At 53.2% G+C, this 25,271-nt stretch overlaps 1 protein-coding gene across 1 annotated transcript; it reads left to right on the plus strand.

Moving 5' to 3' along the window:
* Positions 1 to 7,433: 7,433 nt before the first annotated feature.
* TYRO3 (TYRO3 protein tyrosine kinase) lies at positions 7,434 to 24,208 on the plus strand (the record flags this gene model as incomplete). The annotated part of the gene is made up of 19 exons (XM_082851095.1): positions 7,434 to 7,566; positions 9,320 to 9,503; positions 9,728 to 9,828; positions 10,602 to 10,772; positions 12,218 to 12,304; positions 13,085 to 13,200; positions 15,954 to 16,131; positions 16,838 to 16,983; positions 17,507 to 17,651; positions 18,047 to 18,176; positions 18,261 to 18,361; positions 18,649 to 18,744; positions 19,086 to 19,166; positions 19,578 to 19,670; positions 20,098 to 20,219; positions 20,623 to 20,732; positions 20,919 to 21,078; positions 21,276 to 21,412; positions 23,818 to 24,208. 19 exons carry the CDS (start codon positions 7,434 to 7,436, stop codon positions 24,206 to 24,208), a joined length of 2,682 nt encoding a protein of 893 aa, XP_082707221.1.
* Between the last annotated feature and the right edge of the window lie 1,063 nt (positions 24,209 to 25,271).

Below are 25,271 nucleotides of genomic sequence, written 5' to 3' on the forward strand. Positions count from 1 at the left end.
TTGGCCTTGTACCACCTGGACGCCGCCATCTTGCCCAGCTGGGGCCGGGCTTCCGCCGCCACCAGTTCTGAGCTTCCGCCCCGCAGCCCGGCCCCGCCTCTTCAGGTCCTGGCTCCGCCCACTCCTGGGAGGGGTTTGCCCTTTTGGTGTTCAGGAGTCGTGAGCCTGAAGGTATTACGCTTGCTGCGTCCCACCGCAGCGCGGAAGCTCTGGGCGGACACTGTACACATACAACACCCGTGACAGAGGCAAAGGGTTCCTCAGACGCCCTTCCGCACTCACCAGCCCGGATTACCACATCCTACACTCCCAAGCTCAGGGACAGCACATAGAAACCTGCATAGACTCGACTGTGACCTCCCCAGTGTGATTATGGGCGAGCAAGAAGATAACCAGAAAAAAAGAAAGGTGAGCCCAAGGAAAGAAACACTGCAGGAATGGTGATAATGAGGAGAGGAGAAAACAGCCTCATTGCCTGCAAGGTGATTCACTTCTTGAGCATCCTGCCTTTGTTCGTGCCAATGTCTCTTTTTCCTTCCATCCCACCCCAGTCTTTTTCTTCCTTTAAGGCCTGGTTGGAATCAGCTCTAAACTTTTGCCAACTGGGCCTACTCACTGAACTTTCCTTGGAATCTTCCATCTGCACCACTTGTGTGCCATGTTGGGAACATACTGCCCACTATCAGCTGTCTCCAGTTACCTTTTCATAAGTACGTACCCTGTTCCGTTGTATAGACTGTGAGTTCCTTGGGGGCATCAGGCCTTCTTTTTTGCATCCGTAATGCTCAGCACCCAACATATTGCCATGAACATAGGACCTCAGTAAATCATTGCTTGATTGAAGGCTGTCTTAGGGCAGCCAGTGTTAGTCCAGGAGTTCTCAAACTTTAGCAGGCATCAGAAACACCTGGAGGGCTTGTTAAACCAGACTTCTGGGCCTCACCTGAGTTTCTGATAAAGTAGGTCTCCAATAGGACCCAAGAATTTGCATTTCTAACAACTTTCTAAGTATTCTACAGAATCCTTCTTTAGTTCTCTTGGTTTCAAGTGCAGCAGTAAATTTCAGCCACTAGGATTTAGCCAACCTTGAGGGTCCAAATTGTACTGACTGTTCAGAAGTTATGGTGAATGAGGGAGGGAAATTGGATCCAAAAATGCAGGAAGAATGAATGTAGAAAATCACTGTTTGCAACCACTAATCAAACAATCGCTCCAGACAATAATCATCAATAACTGATAAAGCTATTAGGTAAAAGGTTGATGAGAACTTAGTATGGATGGATCAGGTGGTCAACTTTTTAACCTACTGATGAATCTTAACATCACTAAAAGTGGGGCCACTGGACATAATGTGCCCCCTGATATGATGCCACTGAAAGTACAAAACATGTTCTAGTAAGCCTTCATGCCAAAAAATTGAAGCTGAATCTAGTCAGGCATCTAGACTTAACTATCATCTCTAACTACATTAAGAGACTATCAATTAAACATGTCATCCTTGTTTGTATCCTGATTCAAATAAACTTATAAAGTGACGTTTTTTGAGACTGTTTGGGAAAACCGAACACAAACTGAGTTTTATATGATATTAAGTATTTTTAAAAAATTTTATTGTGTATGGGGAGTTCCCTGGTGGTCTAGCGGTTAGAATTCGGTGCTTTTACTGTCACGGCCCAGGTTCAATCCCTGGTTGGGGAACTGAGATCCCGCAAGCCAAGTGGTACGGCCAAATAAATAAATAAAATGTGTTTTTTTTTAAAAAATGGGGCTTCCCTGGTGGCACAGTGGTTAAGAATCCGCCTGCCAATGCAGGGGACATGGGTTCGAGCCCTGGTCTGGGAAGATCCCACATGCCGCGGAGCAACAAAGCCTGTGCGCCACAACTACTGAGCCTGCGCTCTGGAGCCCATGAGCCGCGACTACTGAAGCCCACGTGCCTAGAGCCCATGCTCCGCAACAAGAGAAGCCACCGCAATGAGAAGCCCACGCACCGCAACAACGAAGAGTAGCCCTCTCTCGCCCCAACTAGAGAAAAGCCCAGGCGCAGCAACAAAGACCCAACGCAGCCAAAAAAAAAAAAATGTATTGGGTATGGATGTGGTTCTTTTTGAAAAATAAACTTTATTTTATTTTTAAAATTTGTTTATTTTTGGCTGCATTGGGTCTTCGTTGCTGCGTGTGGGCTTTCTCTAGTTGCGGCAAGTGGGGCTACTCTTCATTGGGGTGCTCGGGCTTCTCACTGCGGTGGCTTCTCTTGTTGCAGAGCACAGGCTCTAGGCGTGCAGGTTTCAGTAGTCGTGGCTCATGGGCTCTAAAGTGCAGGCTCAGTAGTTGTGGTGCATGGGCTTACTTGCTCCGCAGCATGTGGGATCTTCCCGGACCAGGGCTTGAACCCATGTCCCCTGCATTGGCAGGAGGATTCTTAACCACTGCATCACCAGGGAAGTGCCGAATAAACTTTATCTTAGAATAGCTTTAGATTTACAGAAGAATTGCAAAGAAAAAAAGCTTCCATTTACCCCAAACACAGTTTCCCCTGTTATTAGCATCTAACATTAATATGGTACATTTGTTGGAATTGAAAAACCAATATTGACATACTATTACTACTAAACTCCATACTTTATTCAGATTTCCTCAAATTTTCCCTAAGGTCCTTTTCCTGTTCCATCCAGCATACCACATTACATTTAGTTATCATGACTCCCTAGGCTCCTTTGGCTGTGATAGCTTCATAGACTTTTTTTATTTTGATGGCTTGGACAGTTTAGAGTAATACTGGTAGGATATTTTGTAGAATGTCCCTCCATTGGGATTTGTCTGATGAGTTTCTCATGATTAGACTGGGGTTATGGGTTTTAGGTCCTCCCCCTCCTTTTTTAAAAAATATTTATTTATCTGGCTGCACCGAGTCTTAGTTGCAGCACGTGGGATCTTTGTTGCAGCATGTGGGATCTAGTTCCCTGACCAGGGATTGAACCTGGGCCCCCTGCATTGGGAGTGTGGAGTCTTAACCACTGGACCACCAGGGAAGTTCCAGGTCCTCCCCCTCCTTGAGGCTGGAGTGTCTACATAAATTATTTGTAATTCTGCATGGGAGATTTTTCTATGCTCTCCATGAATTAACTTATTAATTTATAATATACTTTTAAATTATTAATAAATTATAACTTATTCACTTGTATATATTTGACCCTTTGATAAACCCCATCATTTTCTGTGTGTGTGTGTGGTTTTTTTGGCCACACCACATGGCTTGTGGGATTTTGGTTCCCCCACCAGAGACTGAACCCAGGGCCTTGGCAGTGAGGGCGAGGAGTCCTAACCACTGGACCTCCGGTCCTAGAATCAGCCATTTCTCCAAGGATCCTTGGTTCTTTTTATTGGAAAATGGTATTAGAAACCAAGATTTGGGTGCTAGGTATACTCATTGCTACTGGGGTGTCTTGCTTTTTGGCCCTCCTCAGCTGACAAAGAAAATATATGTGTATACTGTTATATATACACATATCCATAATTATTTCTGTATGTAACCATCTGAATCTATATATGGATGAGTTTTTTTAAGTCTGTTACAGATACACAGTGTAATATTTACAGCTGAAATTAATTATATGGCTAAGATTTGCTTTTAAAAACTCCAGCAAAAGAACAAAAAAAAAAATTGGGGATAATACAACACAACCGGCTAAGATAATCATTGAAGCAGAATGATGGGTACATTTGGGAGTCATTATACTCTTCTGTCTACTTGTGTGTATGTTTAAAGTATTCCATAATAAAAAAGGTTTTAGAAAATAGCCTAAATTGCCATGTTGCTATTAAAGTGGGTCAAAAAGAGCACTACAGACAGCCAGATATGTGGCATTCACACACAGATACATTTTTTCTCTCAGGGCCATCCCTAGGTGAAATTTTGAAGAGGACAACTGTTTTTCTTCCACACGTTTGGACCCATCTGCTGTTTCAGAAACCCCAAGCTTATTGCTCTCTTCCTACTTCCTAAACCTGCTTTTGGGGAAAAACCTGATCATTTGAAAATGCCCCTTTCAGAGTGTGGTCTTTCCTAGGAACTTACTTTCTGCTTCATCATCAACTGGGCAAGGAGTGACATTGTTTCTGGCTTAGGGATTTCAGGCAAGGGGTGTTTGGCAGGTACAGCAATAGTCCCCAGCACCCCTGACATCACACCTGTAACGTAGTTTTGCTCCAAGCCCCAAAGTCATAGATTCCCTGCATTCTCTAAGGTGATGAGGAACACAGTCTGTGGTCTGCCCCATTCCTTAAAGGGAACTTCCCAACTCTTACCTCTTTAACCAGTAGTTGGGAAAGAATATAGCCTTGGTCACAGGGCCAGTGAGACTGCCATGACCCCATAACTCACGTTGGTTCCCCGCCACTCCCTGAGGTGGGGACAGGAGGTGGAGTCCTAACTCTGAGAAAGCTGAAGCAGCTACTTCCTGAGACTGCTGGAAGTTGCCATCAAGGTGTTCTGCTGCTCTGGGCAGGTGGTTCTCATTTCCAGTTTTGTCTTTGTCTTCTCTGGCTCCTTGGCCTCCTTGGACAGTCGTGGATTATAAAAGGCAGAGAGTGGGCAAATACTTACTTCACACGAGTAGGGTGATGCCAAGGCCCAACCTAGCTCCACCCATAATAAGGGGCTGCTGCTGGCCCTTCCTCTCTCCTGGGATAGATCATAACTGGCTCTGCTTCTGTTCTGAGGACAGGAACTCCTAGGACATCTGCTCATACATTAGGTCAAATACATTTCCTGTTGATTCGATTAGTTTCCTTCCAAGCAATGCATTTACAAAAGGAAGGGAGATCTTTGCAGGCATGTATTTGCAAAGGCAGCCAACCTCCTCCAGTCACACACACACATCTTCTCCCCATCCACCCACAAAGCGTCAGTCACATTTAGAGTTTGCACAAATGCACACCCTCCCTCATACATCACAATGCACACCCTCTCACCCACCTACACACCTCTTCCACAGAATCACACCTGCTCTCATACCCTTAAAGTATGTTCCTTTACTGTGCCCAGAGAGAGAGAGAAAGATGGGGGAGATGGGTAAGAAGAGTGGGTTGTGAGGGCTCAGGAAGGCAAGCATGCTGTGTAGGAGCTGGAAAGTCAGAAGACCAGGACCCCACAGTCCTCTTTACCCTGCAAATAGAAATACTAGGAATCGAGAGGGGTTCAGAAGCAGGGGTAGAGGAGGCAGGCACTCAGGGTGCCAGGCCCCACATGGACAATATGCTGCCCCGGGGTGAGAGTGATGTGCCTCAGCCCTGCAGCTGAGGTAGGAAGTTTGTCAAGGCTGTGAGTGGAGAATGCAGAGGTATTCATGATATGTTCCAGAAGCCCATTTTGCCTGGTAGCAAAGGATGGTCCTTGGGCTGGGATTCTCATCAGAGTTCAGGAAATGGGTTTCAGGGGGAGGGTTGGGGTAAGGGGTAAAAAGGAAGTGAAAGGCTGGGTTTGGACTCTGGGTTCAACATCTTCTAGGAGGGGTCTTCCCAGTGTCAGCCAGAGTCAACAATTTCCTTTCACTGGAAACTTGAAGTCCCCTCCAGAGAGGAGAGGTGGGAGAGAGGACCTTGAGAAATGATAAGTGCTCAAGTTCAGGGCTGCAGCAACCGCACTGCCGCAGTAGCCATGGCCCCGGTGAATCTGGCTTCTGCCCCAGACTGTTGTCTGCCTGCCCTGATCCGACTCAGCCTGAGCTCAGACACTGTGGATTCTGGAATGGAGCACGGCTTTTCCTTTAGGAAAGAGTCCTGAAGCTGACCCACAGTGCCCCAGAAAATTGCCTGAGCTCTCAGTGAAATGGAGGCTCAGGCCCCTGCCATCCAACTCTAACAGCGCTTCTCCCTGTGATGCCGCCTGGGGGCACCCCCAGCTGGGTCTGAGGCTGCTGCCCTGCAATGCTACTGTTGTTATCATTAGTATAATTAATAAACAAGCACTGATGGGGCCAAGAGGAAGAAGAGGCAGGCCCCTGCTGCTCAGGAGAATCCCTGAAAAGATCCAATGAGGCTGCAGGGAAGTGGAAGGTGGGTTGGAGGGGGCACTGAGTGGCTTGTCCCTCCTCCCCAACCAGGACTTCTGGGAAGGGCCCTTTGGAGTGTAGGCTCCTGGGGACAGTAAAGGCAAGGGAAAGAGGAGGGGAACATTTGGTAGACTGGATTTGGAACTAGCTCTTTCTCTGCCTGACAGGATGTCTGTGGGCACGGCCATCCCCTTGATTACTGGTTGTGGGGCAGGCCAAGTTCTGAGGCAATTATTCATTCATTTAACAGGCATCTGTCTACTTACTTATGGCGTGCCTACTGTGTGCAAGGTGGTCTACTAATAATAGCTAATGTTTTATTGGATATTGTGAAGACAGCCAACTTTCACACCACATCCTGGGGCATGGAGGCAAAAAGCAGAGGAAGCAACTAGGGAGAATGACAGCCCCAAAAGATATGGGCCATTGGGCTTTGACCTATGTAGTGTAGCAGTGGGGATAGCAGATAAAACCTGAGTATTACCAAGATCTCATAAAACTCAAGACCCAAGGCCCAAGGTCTTGGAGATAAAGGGGTGGGAAATGGAGTACGAAGGTGGGGAATTTGGGCGAAAGGCTCATGAAAGAGGCAGGAAGGTGTGCTAGTATATCCTGTGGCGGGAGCACTGAGTCACGACAATTTCAGGGGGCCTCATGGTTGGGAGTATCTAGGGGATACTTTCTGTGTTGAGAGGAGGGTGCTGGGTTCTGTGATCAGTCTGGACAAAAGTTGGGGTGTGGTAGAGGCTTCTAGCAAGGTTTGGAGGGAAGGATCTGGAGTGTTGGGTTTGAAAAGATGCTGGAGTCCTTAGGGAAAGGAGGGGCGCGGCTGGGGTGCCCGTGCAGGGGACCGAGCCAGATCCGTGGATCCGGCCTTGGGGCAGCTGGGGCAGGGGGTGCCGGCCGGGGCTGCGGAGGTCTGCGGGGGGAGGTCGGCCGGAGGCCGGGCAGTCAGCGGCCGGGTTGGAGCTCGGAGCGAGCCGCCCGGGGCTCCGCGGGGGGGCGGTACGAGCTCCGGCTGCCGGCGGGCGGGCCGGCCGGGGAGGAGGCGGCGGCTCCGAGAAGAACATGAATCAGCGGCGGCGGCGACGGCGGCGACGGCTGTGGAAGGAGCGCGGTGGCCCAAAAGCGGCCTCAGGACCCCGCGCGGCTGACGGCCGCCGCGGCGACTCGCAGCGGGTGCGGGTCTCGGAGTGCGGGCCGCAGCACCGCCCCTCGGGCCGGCCCCCGCCCCTCCCTCGGCCCTCCTCCCTCCTCCTCCTCCTCCTTCTTCTCCCTCCTCCTCCACTCCCTCCTCCTCCTCCACTCCCTCCTCCTCCTCCAGTCCCTCCTCCCTGGTCGCTCGCGGGCCGGGCCCGGCATGGTGCGGGGTCGCCGCCGATGGCGCTGAGGCGGAGCATGGGGCGGTCGGGGCTCCCGCCGCTGCCGCCGCCGCCGCCGCCGTCGCCGTCGCCGCTGCTGCTGCTGCTGGCGGGTCTAACCGCTCTGCTGCTCCCCGAGCCCGCGGCCGCAGGTAGGGGCTGGCCCGGGGGGCGGCGGAAAGCGGGGGGCTGCGGAAGGGCGCGGTCGGGGTCGGAGCCCGGGGACGGCAGCCGAGCGAGCCCCGGGCCTGGGCGGGCCGGAGAATTGGGCGGGGGGCTCCAAGCTGGAAGGCCGAGGCTCGGGAGGGGGGAGGGGGCTCAGCGGTGCGTTCGCCGCGGGATCTCGGGTCGCGGCCCCCACCCCCCAACTTTCTCGCGTCCGGGCTCATCTGGCGGGGTTGTAAGGAAAGGAGCGGGGCTGCGGGCCGAGTGGTCAGCGGGGGGTGTTTGGGATTGGCGTTTCCCGCCTCGACGCTCCTAGCTGTTTGCTCTCCCCTCCCAGTCCTGGGGACCACATCTACCCGCCCCACACAAACGAAGGTCCCACTCTGAAGCCACAGGGGCTGGGACTGAGCACCCACCGGCACCCCTACATCATGTAGGTACAGGGGCTTCGAGAGCGCCCAGTCACAGAAAACACCTGGGCGTACTCTAGTCGCGGTGCCTTTTCCGAGCTTCCTGAAACTGGGCGTGTTGGGGAGGATGGTCTGGGGCAGGGTTGCTGATCTTTGCTCAGCCTTGTGTTCCCACATAGCCATGAGGCATTTGCCAATGGCAGGAGTGCTTCTTGCAGCACCGGGATCCCCAAGTTCACACTACACACCCCTGGGACTGCTGGGCATGTATGGGGTGTAAGGCTACCCCTCCTTGCGCTGTGGCTGGTCCTGAGAGGGTGAAGGGAGTAGGAAGAGACACAGGGCAGAGCAGCAGCCACCCAGCAGGCACCTTCTTTTCAGACAGCACTCCCTGCCTTATCAGCATCTCAGGGAAGGGAAGGGAAAGAGTGACAAGTATTTACAAGCGGAAGGGTGTATGTATCTTAGGATCAGAGCGCTCAGGATTTGCCTTGCGTCACACAGCAAAGGGCAGGAAGAAGCAGAACTGGATTTCAGCTATGTTGATAGTTCACCTGCCGCTCTCTGAGGTGTGTGTGTGTGTGTGTGTGTGTGTGTGTGTGTGTGTGTATGTGTTCAGAGGGTAGTGCCCCTGTTGGTGTGAGAGTAGCTCAGGGGTTTCGGGCTCCCTGTTCAGGGCCCCTCCCCTCCCTTCTACCTCCTACCTTCCCAGCGCCTGCCCCTGCACCCATTCAGGTATTAATAGAGCGGCTGGCTGCCAGGAAGGCTGCCATGTGTTTTCTGACGTGGTTTTGCAGCCATATGTTCTCCACTTCAGGGGAGCACCCCCTCCTTCCCTTCCTCAGCCTCCTTACATTTGCTAGGGTAGGGTGCAGGGGGATGCCAGCAGCAGTGCAGGGCTTAGGCAGACACCTTGGGTGGAGAGCTGGCTGCCTGTTGCACTGACTGGGTGCAGCAGTGATTCCCAGGGCAGTACCTACCCCAGGTGTATGAAAGCGCCCCACTGTTGCAGCGTGGCTTGCTTTCCTTTTGGTGGTTGGGCCTGACTTAACATTGCCCAGCAGGGAGGTACGGGGAAGAAGTCACTTCCTTACAGCTGGGAGGAACTTGGCAGTGGCAGAAATGGTGCCTGGAGAGCTTGTCATGCTCCTTCCCCCAGCCCGGGTCCAGGCTACCTTCCCTCCCACACTGTCCTGCCTCTGCTTCCTTGGCCATTGGCTGATAATGAGCCCCCTGACACAGAACCTAGGTTTTGGAGTAGGATGGGGGATATTTCTTGAGACAGGATCCCTCTCAAGCAGAATGACTCATTCTCCTTCCCACCTCTCAGGCCTGAAGCTCATGGGAGCCCCAGTGAAGCTGACAGTGTCTCAGGGGCAACCGGTGAAGCTCAACTGCAGCGTGGAGGGGATGGAGGAGCCTGAGATACAGTGGGTGAAGGACGGGGCTGTGGTCCAGAGCGTGGATCAGGTGTACATCCCAGTCAGTGAGCAGCACTGGATTGGCTTCCTCAGGTGCAGGACCGTGGGGGAAGGTGTGGGATGCCAGCCTGGGGACACGTTGTGCTCTTTCCATGGGGTTTGGGAGCTGGGGGCAATGCTGATGCCCAGAGGTCTGTGGTTTCTTTATTTGGCAACCTGCAGAGACTTCTAGAAGTGGGGGCAGGCTGAACCCATTGAATCTGCCCAGCAGAGCTGCCCTCCTTGACCCTGGGAGACCTGGTGTCCTGTTTCCACAGCCTGAAGTCAGTGGAGCGCTCTGATGCGGGCCGGTACTGGTGCCAGGTGGAGGATGGGGGCGAAACCGAGACCTCCCAGCCAGTGTGGCTCACGGTAGAAGGTGAGGAGGCAGAGCCACTTGGGCGTGTTGGCCTGGAGCAGATGCTGTCTGCTAGTGACCACCCTATGCCCAAGAAATCTGAGTGGAAGCTGGGCTGCCCCACTGCCCTCTGGGACCTGATTGCACCAGACTCCAGGCCTGGTGCAGCCATGGAAGACCATACCCACTGGAGTCTGGGTTTGAGAGCCAAAGGGGCAACTAAGACCCATCATCTATGGGGTGCAGTCAAGTTTCAGTTGTCTGACAAACAAGCCTCAAGCACCCATCTGGGGCTGGACCCTGTTCTGCCAAGTGGCCAGGCCAGGAGGGGGGGGGATGGGGGAGGGGAGGAAGGATCCGCAGCTGCAGGAGCTCAAAGCTGTTCAACCCCGGAAAACAAAGTGACTAAGAAAGTAACAAAGGGCTCTGAACGGGATCTGGGGCCTGCCAGCAGAACTCTGCTAAAGCTCCCGCCCACTCCCCCTCCCTTAACTGCCCCTCCCCCAGCTCCCCACCCTCTGCCTCTTCCCTTGCTTTGAGAAGGGCTGTTAGAGCAGGTCTGAAAAGGGAGAATCTGTCAGGCCCAAGGGTACAGCATAAAGGATATCCCTGAGGGGGCCAAAGAAGAGAAGCTTCCCCCCTCAAGCTAGATGCCTGTTCTGCAGTTGACCCAATCATAAGGGCCTGTGGGACCTTCCGCATAGAGGGCTTCAGATGGTAGCAGACTTGTGGCTTGGGCAGTCGGAAGCTGAGAGGTGGCAAGGCTCACTCCCCACCCGCCTTTTTCCCCCTAGGTGTGCCATTTTTCACTGTGGAGCCAAAAGATCTGGCAGTGCCACCCAATGCCCCTTTCCAACTGTTTTGTGAGGCCGTGGGTCCCCCAGAACCTGTTACCATTGTCTGGTGGAGAGGAGGCACGAAGGTTGGGGGACCTGCTCCCTCTCCTTCCGTTTTAAATGTAACAGGTGAGCAGCCTCAGGAGGGGCTTTGAGCAGGGGTGGTGAGGCTGGCAGAGTTCAAATCTGCTTAAATCACTGAGCCTGCGGTCATGAGTGTCCAGAGTGCCTGGGTACCTGAGCTGCACCCACCATTACTAAGCTCATTAGTCAGGTGTGCTAGGCTGGCCTGGTGGGCTGATTAGTGGTGATCCTGCTGCGTGTGCCTAAGGAGATGCTGGAGCCTCTTTCCTTCGTTCACAGCAGTCTAGGCCGTGCACAGCTGGCCCTGGAAGATTAATGTGTGGGACCAGGGGCACCCACCCCCCCCCCACCCCTCCCAAGGGAAGAAGCCAGGAACCAGCCCATGCAGAGCTAAGAGGAGTGTCTGGCAGACTTGCCTAGAAGTAAAGAGTCTCAGGCTGCAGAGTGGGGAATGGCAGGGGGAAGGAAAAGGGGGAGGGGGAAACCAGCACAAAGATACAGGGGCCTCCTCTTCTAATGGCCTTTTCCAGAAATCTCCAAACCTTTCCCAAACAATTGTATCTGTCCACACCTCCACAGAGTTAGACCAGAAGCAGCCACGCCTGCCCACCCACCTGGACCCCAGGATCCTCAGGCACATACCTTACACACTTGTGAGACTTGCTAACCTGTGAAACAAAGTTAACGTTTCTGGTCAAGGCTTGAACTGGCCGAAAAAGATGGGAGTCTGAGCTTAGTCTCATGTACTGTAAGGTGGGAGGGACGGACTCTGATCTGCCAAGTCCCTTAGGAATACGCATCTTCAAAGGAGGTGGACTGCAGGATCTGATCCTGTTCAGGAGGCGCTGGGTTGGAGCAGATGAGAAGGGAGGTTGGATTCAGTTCTCTCCAGATGTGCGTGGTTGGGACCGTCAGGTAGCCAGCTTGAGAATAAGCACTCACTGAACTCCCACTCCACACAGCACACTGTGCTAGGCACCATGGGAGATCAAGGGAGTACAAAGGAAATAGAAGCCATCGGTCCAGCCCCCCAGGAATTAGTATAACTGGGGAGATAAGACACATGCATAAGGAGCAGAGAACTATTGAAAGGCAGCGACTCTGCAAATAGAACAATGATATGGCACAGAGCAAACAGAGAAGGGCCCTGGAATGTGCAATAAAGTAGTGACCAGAAAAGGGAGGCAGCTTTGTACTGTCCGCGGGAGATGGGATTGTGATGGGAGGGGCAGTATAACATTTCTCAAGTGCTTTACTGTGTGCCGTGCACTTTACATATGTTGCATCAGTTGGTTCTCACAATTCTCCCATTTGGGAGATGAGAAAACAGAGCCCCAGCCCTGGGATTTATATCCGGGCCCACACTGTGGAACCTTTCCTTTGGCTGGATATTGTAGGATATTCAGACCCAGAACCTGACTATCCCCAATCCCAGACTGAGTGGGACTTGATGCTGGGGGGCGGTGCTGACTGAGGTTTTCTGGCCCCAGGGGTGACCCAGAGCACTGTGTTCTCCTGTGAAGCTCACAACGTAAAAGGCCTGGCCTCTTCTCGCCCAGCCACTGTTCGTCTTCAAGGTAGGAGGACCCTGGGAGGTGAGGGGCAGTAAGGCAGGGGCGTTCTCAGCAGGCTGTGGGTGAAGTTAAAATTGTTTGCTGTTCCAGCTCGCCTGGGTCCTGCTGGGATCTGACGGATGAGGGGTTAATTGGCATGGCTCCGTTCCTAGTGGGAGCACCTGAGACCCTGCCATGGCTGAGATGAGAATAGAAACCTGACGTCACAGTAGATTTCCCATCACGAAGCAGAGTCCTTGGGAGGGAAGGAGGGAGGGAACCAGCAGGAGATGGTCAAGGCTCAGGCCCAATCTTGCTTCTGCCAGCCCCTGTCGAGGGAATGGGGGTGGGGATAACAGCCTAGCAGGATGATAGAGGAGACCCAAAGGGCTGCTGTGCACAGCGGGCAGGGTGGAAAGGGGAAGAGAGCCGGTGTGTGCAGGAATGGGCTGTGGCCGCAGGGTCAGCTGCCTCTCACTGGTATCTCCCAAGGCCGAGGTGCCATGCTCCCCCCCGCCCCCCGCCGCCAGACACACATTATCTTACCCTATTTCTTGGTCAGACAGGGCCCCCGATTCAGGGAGCAGTAACCTCTCTCCACAGCCTAGGCGCTCTCTCGGGTTATAAGCAGCTGTTCGCTGCCAGTGGCTTGACTTGTGTATTACTGTGGTCCTGGGCGTGCTGAGTAGCCATCTGAAGTTTTTTTGGGGGGGAACCCTAGGGAGGAACTCAAGGCTCGACTCCCATGCTTTCTCCCTCTTTTTCTATCCTCCCCGGGCACTGACTCTAAGTCCCCATCCACAGCACTGCCTGCAGCCCCCTTCAACATCACAGTGACGAAGCTCTCCAGCAGCAATGCCAGTGTGGCCTGGACGCCAGGTGCCGATGGCCAAGCCCTGCTCCAATCCTGTACGGTCCAGGTAGGTGGAGAGGGCGGACAGGCTCTCCTGGCTGTGCCCCTTCTGGCTGCCTTGGTGGCACTTTGTTGACAGTGGTATCACGTTTACCTAGTCTTGCCCATGGGGCTTGGTCTCCAGCTCTATTCAGGTGACATTCCCTTACCAGGAAGAGCCCTGGCCACTGCCCCTTATCATAGGGTGCTCTAGCAATCAAGTGACGGCAGATCGGCTCAACCTGTGCATTCTTCAGGCTGGAAAACAGATGACTAGAGCAGATTGGGGATACCTGGAAGAGTTTTTCTTATGTGGGTGAAAACCCAAACCTTTGACTTATCTGATACCTGCATTCTTGTGCCCCAACCTCTGACCCATGCCAAAGAGAACGGGGGGACCAGAAGAGGTCCTAGGCCCCAGACAGTGGGAAAGCTGGGTAAGATGATACTAAAAATGAGGCAGTTCAGGCTTGTTCATTCTTGTCTGTTCACTCAAAAGGTATTTAATGAGCACCTTTGACATGGTTCTAGGCAGTTCTCTTGGGCAACAAAGGCCCCTGCTCTCGGCTCCACCCTTTAGAGGATCCCACTCTGGCCCTCCTTTGGTTGCACCCCTTGCCCCTGGGCAGGGAATCCATAGGGCCAAGGGAACACTCCCATCCAGCTCACCAGGACACACCCCTCTCCCCTTAATTTGAGTCTGCTTCTGGGGCCTATATGGGCCTCTCCCTGGTCCATCCTCCCAAGGATGGATCATGCTAAGGTATGTGCACCTCTAAGCTCAAAGGGCAGCCATTTGAGGGGGAGTAGGTATGCAGGCAGCACTGTCCACAGCCATGCACGTGATGTCCCTCATGTTGCAGACCTTTGGCTGGAGCCTGGCTCTTCTTGTGCCACCACATTCTGGCTTGGGACTCCCAAGGATTTGGAGAATTATAAATGTAAACCCGATCTTCCAGGTTGTTTTGTAGCTTTGTTTGTCAATACATTAAGATAGAAAATATTTTACTTAATAGTCTTTTCGCTGATTTTTAACGTTTAAATATTTAGTCATATGGTACACTGGATCTCCATTTGTACTCTTGCCCTGGGTCCCCAAAATGTAAGGAGCAGGCCTGGTTCATGGTGCCCATAGGCTCCCAGTTACTTTGCTCTGAGAGTTTGCATTGGCATGTAAACAGTTACAAAGAGTGGTATCCACTCTAACATAATTATGCATCAAACAGAAAGGAGCATGGATTTTCTCGAGTATTTGAGAAAGACTTTCACAGAGAGAGTGGTATTTGCATTGAATCTTAAAGGATGAGTTGGACTTTGCTAGGAAGGTTATTCTCAGCAAAGGGAACAGCGTTTGCAAAGACATGGAGGCATGGAACCTGGTGTGGTGGCGGGTGGGAAGGGGTGGGTTGCAAGTGTCTGCTGATAGACTTTTTTAATTGAAGTATAGTTGATTTACAATGTTGTGTTAATTTCTGCTGTATAGCAAAGTGACTCAGTTATATATATTTTTTTCATATTCCATTATGATTTATCACAGGATGCTGAATATAGTTCTCTGTGCTATACAGTAGGATTTTGTTGTTTATCCATCCTATATAATACAAGTTTGCATCTGCTAATCCCAAACTCCCAATCGTTCCCTCCTCCTCCGCTCTCCCCCTTGGCAACCACAAGTCTGTTCTCTGTCTGTGAATCTGTTTCTGTTTCGTAGGTACGTTCATTTGTGTCATATTTTAGATTCCATATATAAATGATATCATATGGTATTTGTCTTTCTCTTCCTGACTTACTTCGTTTAGTATGATAATCTCTAGGTTCATCCATGTTGCTGCAAATGGCATTATCTCATTCTTTTTTATGGCTGAGTAATACTCCATTGTGTATATATGTACCACATCTTTTTTATCCATTCATCTGTCAGTGGACATTTAGGTTGTTTCCAAGTCTTGGCTATTCTGCTGATAGACTTGAAGAGGCATTAACTCAAGTCCCCCAACCATCCCCCTACCTGTCCCATCTTCCATCTCATCTCACATGCCTAAGAAACCTCCCTGCCTTACATCATTAATTTCCTTTATTTTTTAAAAAAATTATTTATTTATTTTTGGCTGCATTGGATCTTCGTTGCTGCACAGGGGTTTTCTCTAGTTGTGGCGAGCGGGGGCTACTCTTTGTTGTGGTGCGCGGGCTTCTCATTGCGGTGGCTTGTCTTGTTGCGGAGCACGGGCTCTAGGTGCGTGGACTTCAGTAGTTGTGGCACGCGGGCTCAGTAGTGTGGCACGCGGGCCCTAGAGCACAGGCTCAGTAGTTGTGGCTCATGGGCTTAGCTGCTCCGTGGCGCGTGGGATCTTCCCGGAGCAGGGCTTGAACCCATGTCCCCTGCATTGGCAGGCGGATTCTTAACCACTGTGCCACCAGGGAAGCCCTAATTTTCTTTTTTTAAAATAAATTTTATTTATTTATTTTTGGCGGCGTTGGGTCTTCGTTGCTGCACATGGGCTTTCTCCAGTTGTGGTGAGCGGGGGCTACTGTTCGTTGCGGTGTGCAGGCTTCTTATTGTGGTGGCTTCTCTTGCTGTGGAGCATGGGCTCTAGGGCATGTGGGCTTAGTAGTTGTGGCACGTGGGCTCAGTAGTTGTGGCTCACGGGCTTAGTTGCTCTGTGGCATGTGAGATCTCTCGGGACCAGGGATCGAACCCACGTCCCCTTCATTGGCAGGCAGATTCTTAACCACTGTGCCACCAGAGAAGTCCCACATAATTAATTTTCTGTTTTTCTGTAGGTGACTCAGGCCCCAGGAGGCTGGGAGGTCCTGGCTGTTGTGGTCCCTGTGCCACCTTTTACCTGTCTGCTCCGGGACCTGGCACCTGCCACCAACTATAGCCTCAGGGTTCGCTGTGCCAATGCCTTGGGGCCTTCTCCATATGCTGACTGGGTGCCCTTTCGGACAAAGGGTCTAGGTAAGGGACTTACAGAGCAGAGTACCTGGGCATGGATGAATGGGGCCGGGGGCTGGGGTAGTAGGGGTAGTGTTGGCTCCAGTTCTGAATGGCGTTGATTGAGAGAGGGCTGCCTGAGAGGGAGGATCATGCATCAGTCAGCAAACACTTTACTGAGGGCCTGTTGCTACCTGGAGATAAATCCAGTCCCCCTCCCATTCAGCTCTAGTTCTAGTGGGTGGGGCAGACAAGCAAAGTGGGAAAGATCAGGTAATATGGTGGTGAAGAGTGCCCCAGGGTGCTCCAGGAGTACCCCCATACAGAGATCTGAGGTCTGAATGATAAGGAAAGAGCCATATTTGGGGGAAATCACTGCAGGAAGAGGGCACAAAGTACAATGACCCTATGGCACAAACTTGCTTGGAGTTCCTAGCAATTGCAAGGAGACTGGCAGGGTTGTGAGAGGAGAGTGAAGGATGTTGCTGAGGCAGTAACCAAGGTGATGAAGAGCAATACCCTGCCTAACTGGGATGGTACGGGTCCTGCCATTACCCACCCGTACTCCCCAGAGCGATGGGTGAGAGCAGTCAGACCTGGGAAGCAGACTCTTCCCCCACGTGTCGTTCTCTGAGCTATTTGGTTCTTTGGAGTTGGTTCCAAAGACCTGCATGGGGTAGCGGTGGTGGGTAGGGCAGGACTCTTAGCAACCTTCTTTTTTTGGGAACAGCCCCATCCACTGCTCCCCAGAACCTCCATGCCATCCACACAGACTCAGGCCTCATCCTGGAGTGGGAAGAAGTGATCCCTGAAGGTCCTTTAGAAGGCCCTCTGGGACCCTATAAACTGTCCTGGGTTCAAGACAACGGAACCCAGGTAAGGAAAGCTTCTGCTGACTACTAGAGTCGGCCCTCAGGGCTCTGAGGCCTTCTGAGCTTCAGAATGGCTGTCCTTGGTGAGCCTGGGGGCCTTGGTGGGCCTGTTACCATCCCGGGGAGTGTACCCCTCCCGCCCTCCCCTGCAAGCTGCACTCTTCATTGGATTATATCTCCTGTTAAGATTGCCTCCAGTGTCCACTTTGAAAAGAAAGCAGGAAGCGCATTCCTGCACAAACTGGGGAAGGACACAGATAAAGCCTTCTTATCCTCCCCCACCCCCCAGTTCCCGCCCATCCCCCACGTCTGCATTCTCGGACTGAGCCTTGTTTGTGTTCAGGAGAGGCCTCTGCAGCCTGCGGCAGGAATGTGATGACTCCCAGCAGGTTGTGTTCCTGCAGCCCCTGAACCCACAGTGTCCCTAACCTCCCACGTTCCTAGCGAGACCTTTTTCTGACTTCAGGCCCCAGCTGGAGGCCTTTTACTCAGGCTCAGTGTGCGATGGGGGTTTTTCCTGGCTGCAGGGTGAGCTGACAGTGGAGGGGACCAGGGCCAACCTGACGGGCTGGGATCCCCAGAAGGACCTGATTGTGCGTGTGTGTGTCTCCAGTGCAGTTGGCTGTGGGCCCTGGAGTCAGCCGCTGGTGGTCTCTTCTCATGACCATGCAGGTAAGACCTGCAAGACCTGTAAGGGGAAGGGGGCAGGGGATGGAGGCTTTCAAGGGCAACCTACACTGATGGGAGGAGGCTGGCAGTGCCTCCTCTCTGAAGAGGCCCAAAGACTCAGAGTCAAGCACTTGAGGCCGAGGTTATATCTCCTTCTCCTCCCCCTGCCCTCCAGCTAGCATAGAAATCCCTGGTCGTGCTGTAGGTCCCAACAGTCAGCGCCTGTCACTGGCAGAGTAGGAACCCTTGGCTCTTCCTTTGGAGCCTCTTTCCACTCTGGACCCTTACTGAGTGAGAGGAGCCTCTTGACCAGGCCAGACGGCCATCACTGGAAAATTCTAAAGGACCTCCTTGGAATCAGGCTAGCTCGTGCTGCTTCCTGCCCCTGTCTCCCACAGGCCGGCGGGGTGCTCCCCACAGCCGCACATCCTGGGTGCCTGTGGTCCTGGGTGTGCTGACAGCCCTGGTGACGGCTGCTGCCCTGGCCCTCATCCTGCTTCGAAAGACACGGAAGGAGACACGGTTTGGGTAAGGGGGGGGGGTGCACAGAGGGAGAGGCAGGTGGTAACTGAAGACCTTGGAGCTGACTCCAAGTCCTGGGTTTCCCTTTAGGCAAGCCTTTGACAGTGTCATGGCCCGGGGGGAGCCGGCAGTTCATTTCCGGGCAGCACGATCCTTCAATCGGGAAAGGCCCGAGCGCATCGAGGCCACACGTGAGTGAGTGGTGGGGAGCCATAGGAGGAAAAAGTGGGTTATCTTGGACCCCTATCTGCATTCCTCTTATTAATTTGACCAATAGGTCTGAACCTTGATGAGTCCTAAGCACACCGTGGAAAAGACACAGACCCATCCTCATGGAAATCGCCGGCCCAGCTGTGGGAGAGCTCACCTAAGCTCATCTCTGCTTTGAGGGTGGAGTCTGGGGTGCAGGAGGCAGGCTGGGTTTTGGATCTGGAACCAGAGAGGTCCCTCCCCTTTCTCACCACCCGCCTCCCCACAGTGGACAGCTTGGGCATCAGTGATGAGCTGAAGGACAAACTGGAGGATGTACTCATCCCAGAGCAGCAGTTCACCCTGGGCCGGATGTTGGGCAAAGGTGTGTGAGGCTGTGCAGGGATTGGCATGAGTTGCCATGTCCCGGTGTGTTTGGTTGCTCCCGTCACTCTGAGGGTGTGGATTTAGGTCAGCTCCTATGAACGGCATATGCTTGTAGACTCCTGGGTTTGGGATGTTTGGGGGAATGGAGGCTGTGAACGAGGAGGGATGAGGTGTCATCACACCCAGCCCAGCATACTTTGCTTTGCTATGAACGAGGGAGCCTCTTTCAGTGGCCCCAGAGTCTAATGATTTTGTGTCCCTATGAGGGGTCCCCTGGGAGGGCTCTGGGTTGGGGACAGGAGGCCAAGGGGACTTACCATCATTTGGATCGGTTCCTAGGAGAGTTTGGTTCAGTGAGGGAGGCCCAGTTGAAGCAGGAGGATGGCTCCTTTGTGAAAGTGGCTGTAAAGATGCTGAAAGGTGAGTGGAGAATAGTACTAGAGTGGAGTGAGGACGTCACTTGGGAGGGTGAAAGGGGTGGCTGATCCTGAAGCAGGCTCTGCTAGGCCCCTAGACTTTGCAAGACGAGTTAGCACTAAGTGGGATGCTGTCTGTACCATGTCAATAATTCACAAGCATAAACCCACACTCATTGGTGCCCCAGCCTTTGTCCCCTGCTGTCAGCAGTGACTGTCCTCTGGTTTCACTCGGGGTGATTAAAGCTGTGGTTGGTTGAGCCGTTTGACTCTCCAAACCAAAGGGAAGGCATGAGCGAGTGGAGAAATTGTTGGATAGCACCAGCCCGTGGGAGTTTCTCCTGCTCATGGCCGGACTGTTTCCTGGGCCCACTGGGGGCACATTTCCCTCACTCCCTCCCTCCTTTCCTCCCAGCTGACATAATTGCCTCAAGCGACATTGAAGAGTTCCTCAGGGAAGCGGCTTGCATGAAGGAGTTTGACCACCCACACGTGGCCAAGCTTGTTGGTGAGCCCCTTCTTGGGGGAGGTAAATGTAAAATAGGGCTAAAACTACGCTCCCCCAACTGCGAGGGCAGTTCTGTGGGAGAGAAGTTCGGACTTCGCCTGGTGAGTAAGCAGACACCAAAAGAGCAAGGAGCGGCCTGGCTGAAATCTGATCAGGCTCTAGGTAAGGAGTTCAGTTTGCAGACCCTGTTCCGTGAAGGCTGCTCATATCAACAGAGGAGGAGGAAGAGGGGACAGAGAAGATGCTCCAGAGACTGGGGGGGCAGCCAGAGTCCCTCCTGGGTAGTCACCAGGCCAGTGTGGAACTTAATGAGGAAAGAGGTAGCAGAACCAGGGCTAGAGGTAGAACCCAGCAGGTAGGGTCTCATACAGATGCCTGAACTGTCCCTTGACCTTTATGTGCCCCACTGACTCTCCCTTGTCCCCAGGGGTGAGCCTCCGGAGCAGGGCCAAAGGCCGTCTCCCCACCCCCATGGTCATCCTGCCTTTCATGAAGCACGGGGACCTGCACGCCTTCCTGCTCGCCTCCCGGATTGGGGAGAACCCCTTTGTGAGTGCCTGGGGTGGGAGCAGCCAGGAGTTGGAAAGGGACAAAGACCCTGGGAGAGAGGTTGGCTTGGTGGATAGGGCCAACTGAGTTGGTTGGGAGAAGGTGGGCTCCAAGTTTGACTTTTTTTGCTAACAGGCTTCCTTCTCCTTCACAAATCCCTGCTGGGAATTTAGGCTGGGCAAGGCCCCTTCCTGAGAGAAGAGTCCCGTGGAGCCCCAGACTGGGGAGTCTTAACTTTTGGGTGCTCTCCCTCAGATTTGCCAAGGCTTCCTTGCACTGGGAAGCCCCTTCATCCCCTTCCTTTCAGTGATTCTGAGGACAGTCTTTAGGCTTTCTGGCCAGGGAATCCCATTCATCCTGCCCTGGCTGGGTCTAGCCTGAGCTCGCCCTGTCTGCCCACCAGAACCTGCCCCTGCAGACCCTGGTTCGGTTCATGGTGGACATTGCCTGTGGCATGGAGTACCTGAGCTCCCGGAACTTTATCCACCGAGACCTGGCTGCTCGGAACTGCATGTATGTGAATTCTGGAGGGCTTGGGGTTGGGAGGCAGGAAGCAGTGCCAGGAAGAGCTAGCTAATGGTCAGCTCCCACCTGGGACAGTATCTGCTACGTGAGGGGACGGCTTGAGAACAAAGATGCTCTGGATTTAGGCTGCCAGCCTGGCAGAAGGCTGACCCCATCCTCCGACACTCCTCACAGGCTGGCAGAAGACATGACGGTGTGCGTGGCCGACTTTGGACTCTCCCGGAAGATCTATAGTGGGGACTACTATCGTCAGGGCTGTGCCTCCAAACTGCCCGTCAAGTGGCTGGCCCTGGAGAGCCTGGCTGACAACTTGTATACTGTGCACAGTGACGTGGTGAGCAGGGCGGCAGAGTGAGACTTGACGGTAACACAGTAGTGCGGACTAGTGCGTGGGTGGGCCTTTAGCACTGCTCTCTGGGCTTTGGCTGCCCCGTTATGAGGCCCCGGAGCCCCAAGATATGCTTGCCTCGGGACTCTGCCTGGCTCAGGAAGCCTAGTGACATCTCCCCTCCAACCTCGATTCTGTCCCAGTGGGCCTTCGGGGTGACCATGTGGGAGATCATGACTCGTGGGCAGACGCCGTATGCTGGCATTGAGAACGCTGAGATTTACAACTACCTCATCGGCGGGAACCGCCTGAAACAGCCTCCGGAGTGTATGGAGGACGTGTGAGTGCCCCAGGAAGGGGATTCTGGGAGGAAGCAGGTATTTGGGGTTTCAGCTCATGGCCGCCGCAACAGCTGCTGGCCCACTGGGAGCTCCGATCCGCAACTAAACTTTAATTTTTTTTCTTTTTTTTTTTTGTGGACATGTCCTCGTCATTAGAGGGAAGTCTGACCTCTACCCCAAACTCCCTCTTCATCTACTGCTCCTGTTTTCTTTCTCTCCCCCTTTACCATCCCATGTTTCTTGCTCCAGCCTTTTCCTATCACTCTGTTTTCTCCAGTTTCCAGGGAGAACCAGGAATCCCACCTAAGGGCAGAAGGTGCAGGGTTGAGCAACAGTGCAGGTTTCCCTGTCACCTCTTCCCCACCCCCACTCCTTCCCTAAGGCTGAGCTCTCCCTCCCCCTCAGGGAGTGCTGCCCAGGGGCAGGAAAAAAACTGCTGCTCCCTCACATTCCTTGCTTGACAGGGAGGGGGCGCTGGGGGCGGGAGGTTGGGTTCCTTTCTTGTCTTGGCCTCCTCTCTGAGGGAGTGGAGAGACCTAAGATAACAAACTGAGATCCTGGGAGAAGGGTACTGCCTCCTCTCCCTTCTGGAAGCCCAGAGCCCTTGGGAGTGGGGCAGGGTGGTGATACACTCACTGCACGGGGGAGAGTCATGAGCCCCTTGTGACTAGAAGACAGTATCACTAACATTCGCTGGGTTCTTTACAGGCATTCTTTCAGGTAATCCTCCTCTAACCCTACGAGGAAAAGACTATTATTATTCCCATTTTGTAGATGAGGAACTAGGATTAAAGAGGTTAAGTAACATGACCCAGGTCACACAGCGATTAAGTGAATGAGTTGGGACTTGAATCTAGATCTGTGTGATTTTAGAATGTGCCTGTTAACCATGAACCCAACTATGATTTGTCTATTCTAGTATTATTCTACCACCCCATGCAAGCCAGAGTTTCCCTGGGCCTCCGGAGGACCTTTTCACTAGTACAAGTCCTAGTGAGGGAAGGAGTCCACAAACCTATTTCCTGCTCTGAGGTTGGACCTCAAGAGGTCCAAGAATGGAGACAGGCAGAGGAAGGCTCAGCCTGAATGGTAGGGTCCTCTTTCTCTAGGACAGTGGGTTTGAAGTGCCCTGAGGTTGGGCTGTGGGAGAGAGGGCAATTTGAGTACATGAACCAGGCCCTACGTCTCAGCAGAGCTCAGGCATGTCAGGGGCAGAAAGGCCAGGTCTCCCGGTGGCTGTAGCCTGCCTGGGCCTCTGGAGCCACAGAGGTTCTGCTGGGCAGTGGGGACCAGGCCCTGGCTTAGCGTCATCTGGGGCTGGAGTTAGTGTTGTCAATAGAGGGTGGGCAGGCGCTGGCCTCCCACCAGGCAGCCTGGTGGACAGGCGCCAGTTGGCTCCTGGCATGGCCTTGACAGTGTATTCCAGCCTGGCCACATACCCATGGCCTGGACCCTTCCCACGACCTATTCAGTGTCTGGCATGATTCCCCCCATCGTTGGAGGCCCCTGTTAGGAGGGCTGGAGTCGGAGGAGTGTTTGGGGCTTTTATCGTGGGCACAGGCAAGAAAGTCAGGCATTTGCTATGACTAGATCTGGTCTCAACCCTTTCCTGTTATTTATTTACTTACTTATTTTTTCTCAGCATGAGGCATTCCCTGGGAACAGGGATAAGACCTCAGGGAATCTGCAAAGCTCCTGAAATTGTAAAAAGTGTCCCTGCCAGGGGAAAAGGGCTGGAAGCTTTTCTCAGATTCTGGAAGGTGAGAATCCTCATGAACAATGAGGATTTAAGACCCCCTGAACAGGTGAGGATTTAGGACAAAGGGTGGATTCCCAAATCACCCCCGTAAAATAACCCTGACTCCAGGCTGTGTTCCACAAGACAAAAACACTCCTACTACCCCTTCCCAAAATAGCGTAAGAGGGACTCTGGACCCGACCCACCTAGCTTCATCACTTTCTACCTGTGTGACCTTAGTCAAGGTTCTTAACCTCTCTGTGCCTCAGTTTGAACGTTGGTAAAATAGGGATCACTTATTTCACAGTATTGGGAGAATTAATAATAAATGTAAAATGCTTAGAAGAGTGCCAGATACATAGTAAGCCCTATATATTAGAGTGTTCAATTACATTTTATTTTCTTTTTCTTTCTTTTTTAATTTTTTAAAAAATTTTTGGCTGCACTGCTTGGATTGTGGGATCTCAATTCCCTGACCAGGGATTGAACTGGGGCCACAGCAGTGAAAGCCCAGAATCTTAACCACTAGGCCACCAGAGAACTCCCTCAATCACATTTTTCTAAATCCTGGTTTCATATGATTAAAGGGCCTCTGCTTTTGAGAGAAGGACCCTCCTCCTTTCTCTGGCTCCTCACTGCGTCCCCTCACCCTTCTCTCTGCCCCAGGTATGAGCTCATGTACCAGTGCTGGAGCGCCGACCCCAAGCAGCGCCCGAGCTTCACATGTCTGCGAATGGAGCTGGAGAATGTCCTGGGCCGCCTGTCTGTGCTATCCGCCAGCCAGGACCCCTTGTATATCAACCTTGAGGGAGCCCAGGAGTCTGCCGAGGGAGGCAACCTGGAGCTGCCTGGCGGGGACCCGGCCAGCAGCGGGGCTGGAGATGGCAGTGGCCTGGGGGCCGTGGGGGGCACCCCCAGTGACTGTCGGTACATCCTCAGCCCCGGGGGGCTGGCTGAGCGGCCTGGGCAGGAGGAGCAGCAGCCAGACAGCCCCGTCAATGAGTCCCAGAGGCTGCTGCTGCTGCAGCAAGGGCTACTACCCCACAGTAGCTGTTAGCCCACAGGCAGAGGGCATCTGGGGCCATGCGGCTGGCTCTGCTGGCCACTGTGCTGGCTGACTAAGCCCTGCCTGACCCCAGCCCAGGCAGCAAGGTGTGGAGGCTCCTGTGGTAGTCCTCCCAAGCTGTGCTGGAAGGCTGGACTGACCAAATCACCCAATCCCAGTGCTTCCTGCAACCACTCTGTGGCTGGCCTGGCATCAGTTCAGGCCTTGGCTGGGTGGAGGTGGGCCAGGCCTGGTTGTCTAAACCCAGGCAGCTGGCAGAGGGGGTGGTTATGTTTCCATGGTTACCATGGGTGCGGACAGGAGTTGGGCGAGGGTAGATCCAACCTTGTGGGCCCCTAGCCTCCTAGCTGAGCTGCCCCTGCTGCTTTAGTGCATGCACTGAGGCGTCTCTGGCCTGGGGGCCCATCTGTGCCTGTGCTTGGGGTTTAAATGCCCAGGTTTGCCCCTCCTCCCAAAGAGATGCCCTTGTATTATTCCCCTTTAGGTGAGAATTGGTAAGGGATTGGTACAGTCAGGTCCCAAACCCTGTAGCGGGAGGCAGTGGGACCCTCAGGGCTGAATCTTCGTCACCTTCCTGGTTACCCACCCTGTCTAGGCCAGGAGTAAAGTGCAGCTGACCAGGTCACAGCAAGGCATGCTGAATTACACAGGCTACCATTTGCCCAGCTTCTAAAGGCAATGCACTGAGCCCGGCAAGAGCAAGGGCTGCTGTAAGGCTTGCCCAGGAATGAGTGAGGCCAGAGAGGAGCCCAGGAGCCCCTCTTTGAGCCCTCCCGCAGTCTGTCTGAGCATGCTACCAAATCCCCAAATATCCTAAGACTAACCAAGGCAGCTGTGTCTGAGCCCAATCCTTCCACGCAGTGTCCTTTAGTGCCGTCTTTCCCTCTAACTGGAGACCCTCTTCTGTCCCAAGTCTCCAGAGATGGAGAGAAAGTAGGCTTGATGGCTGGTGTGGCCGAGGGGGAGTTACTGGAGCCTGGACCCCAGCCCTGGTTGGGGGAGCCTCTGGGAGTGCATGGGGCAGGCCCTTGCTGTTAGGGACTTTTCCAAGCCA

The sequence above is a fragment of the Leucopleurus acutus genome, assembly GCF_964270905.1.
Source record: "Leucopleurus acutus genome assembly, chromosome: 1".
Classification (NCBI taxonomy): Eukaryota; Metazoa; Chordata; class Mammalia; order Artiodactyla; family Delphinidae; genus Leucopleurus; species Leucopleurus acutus.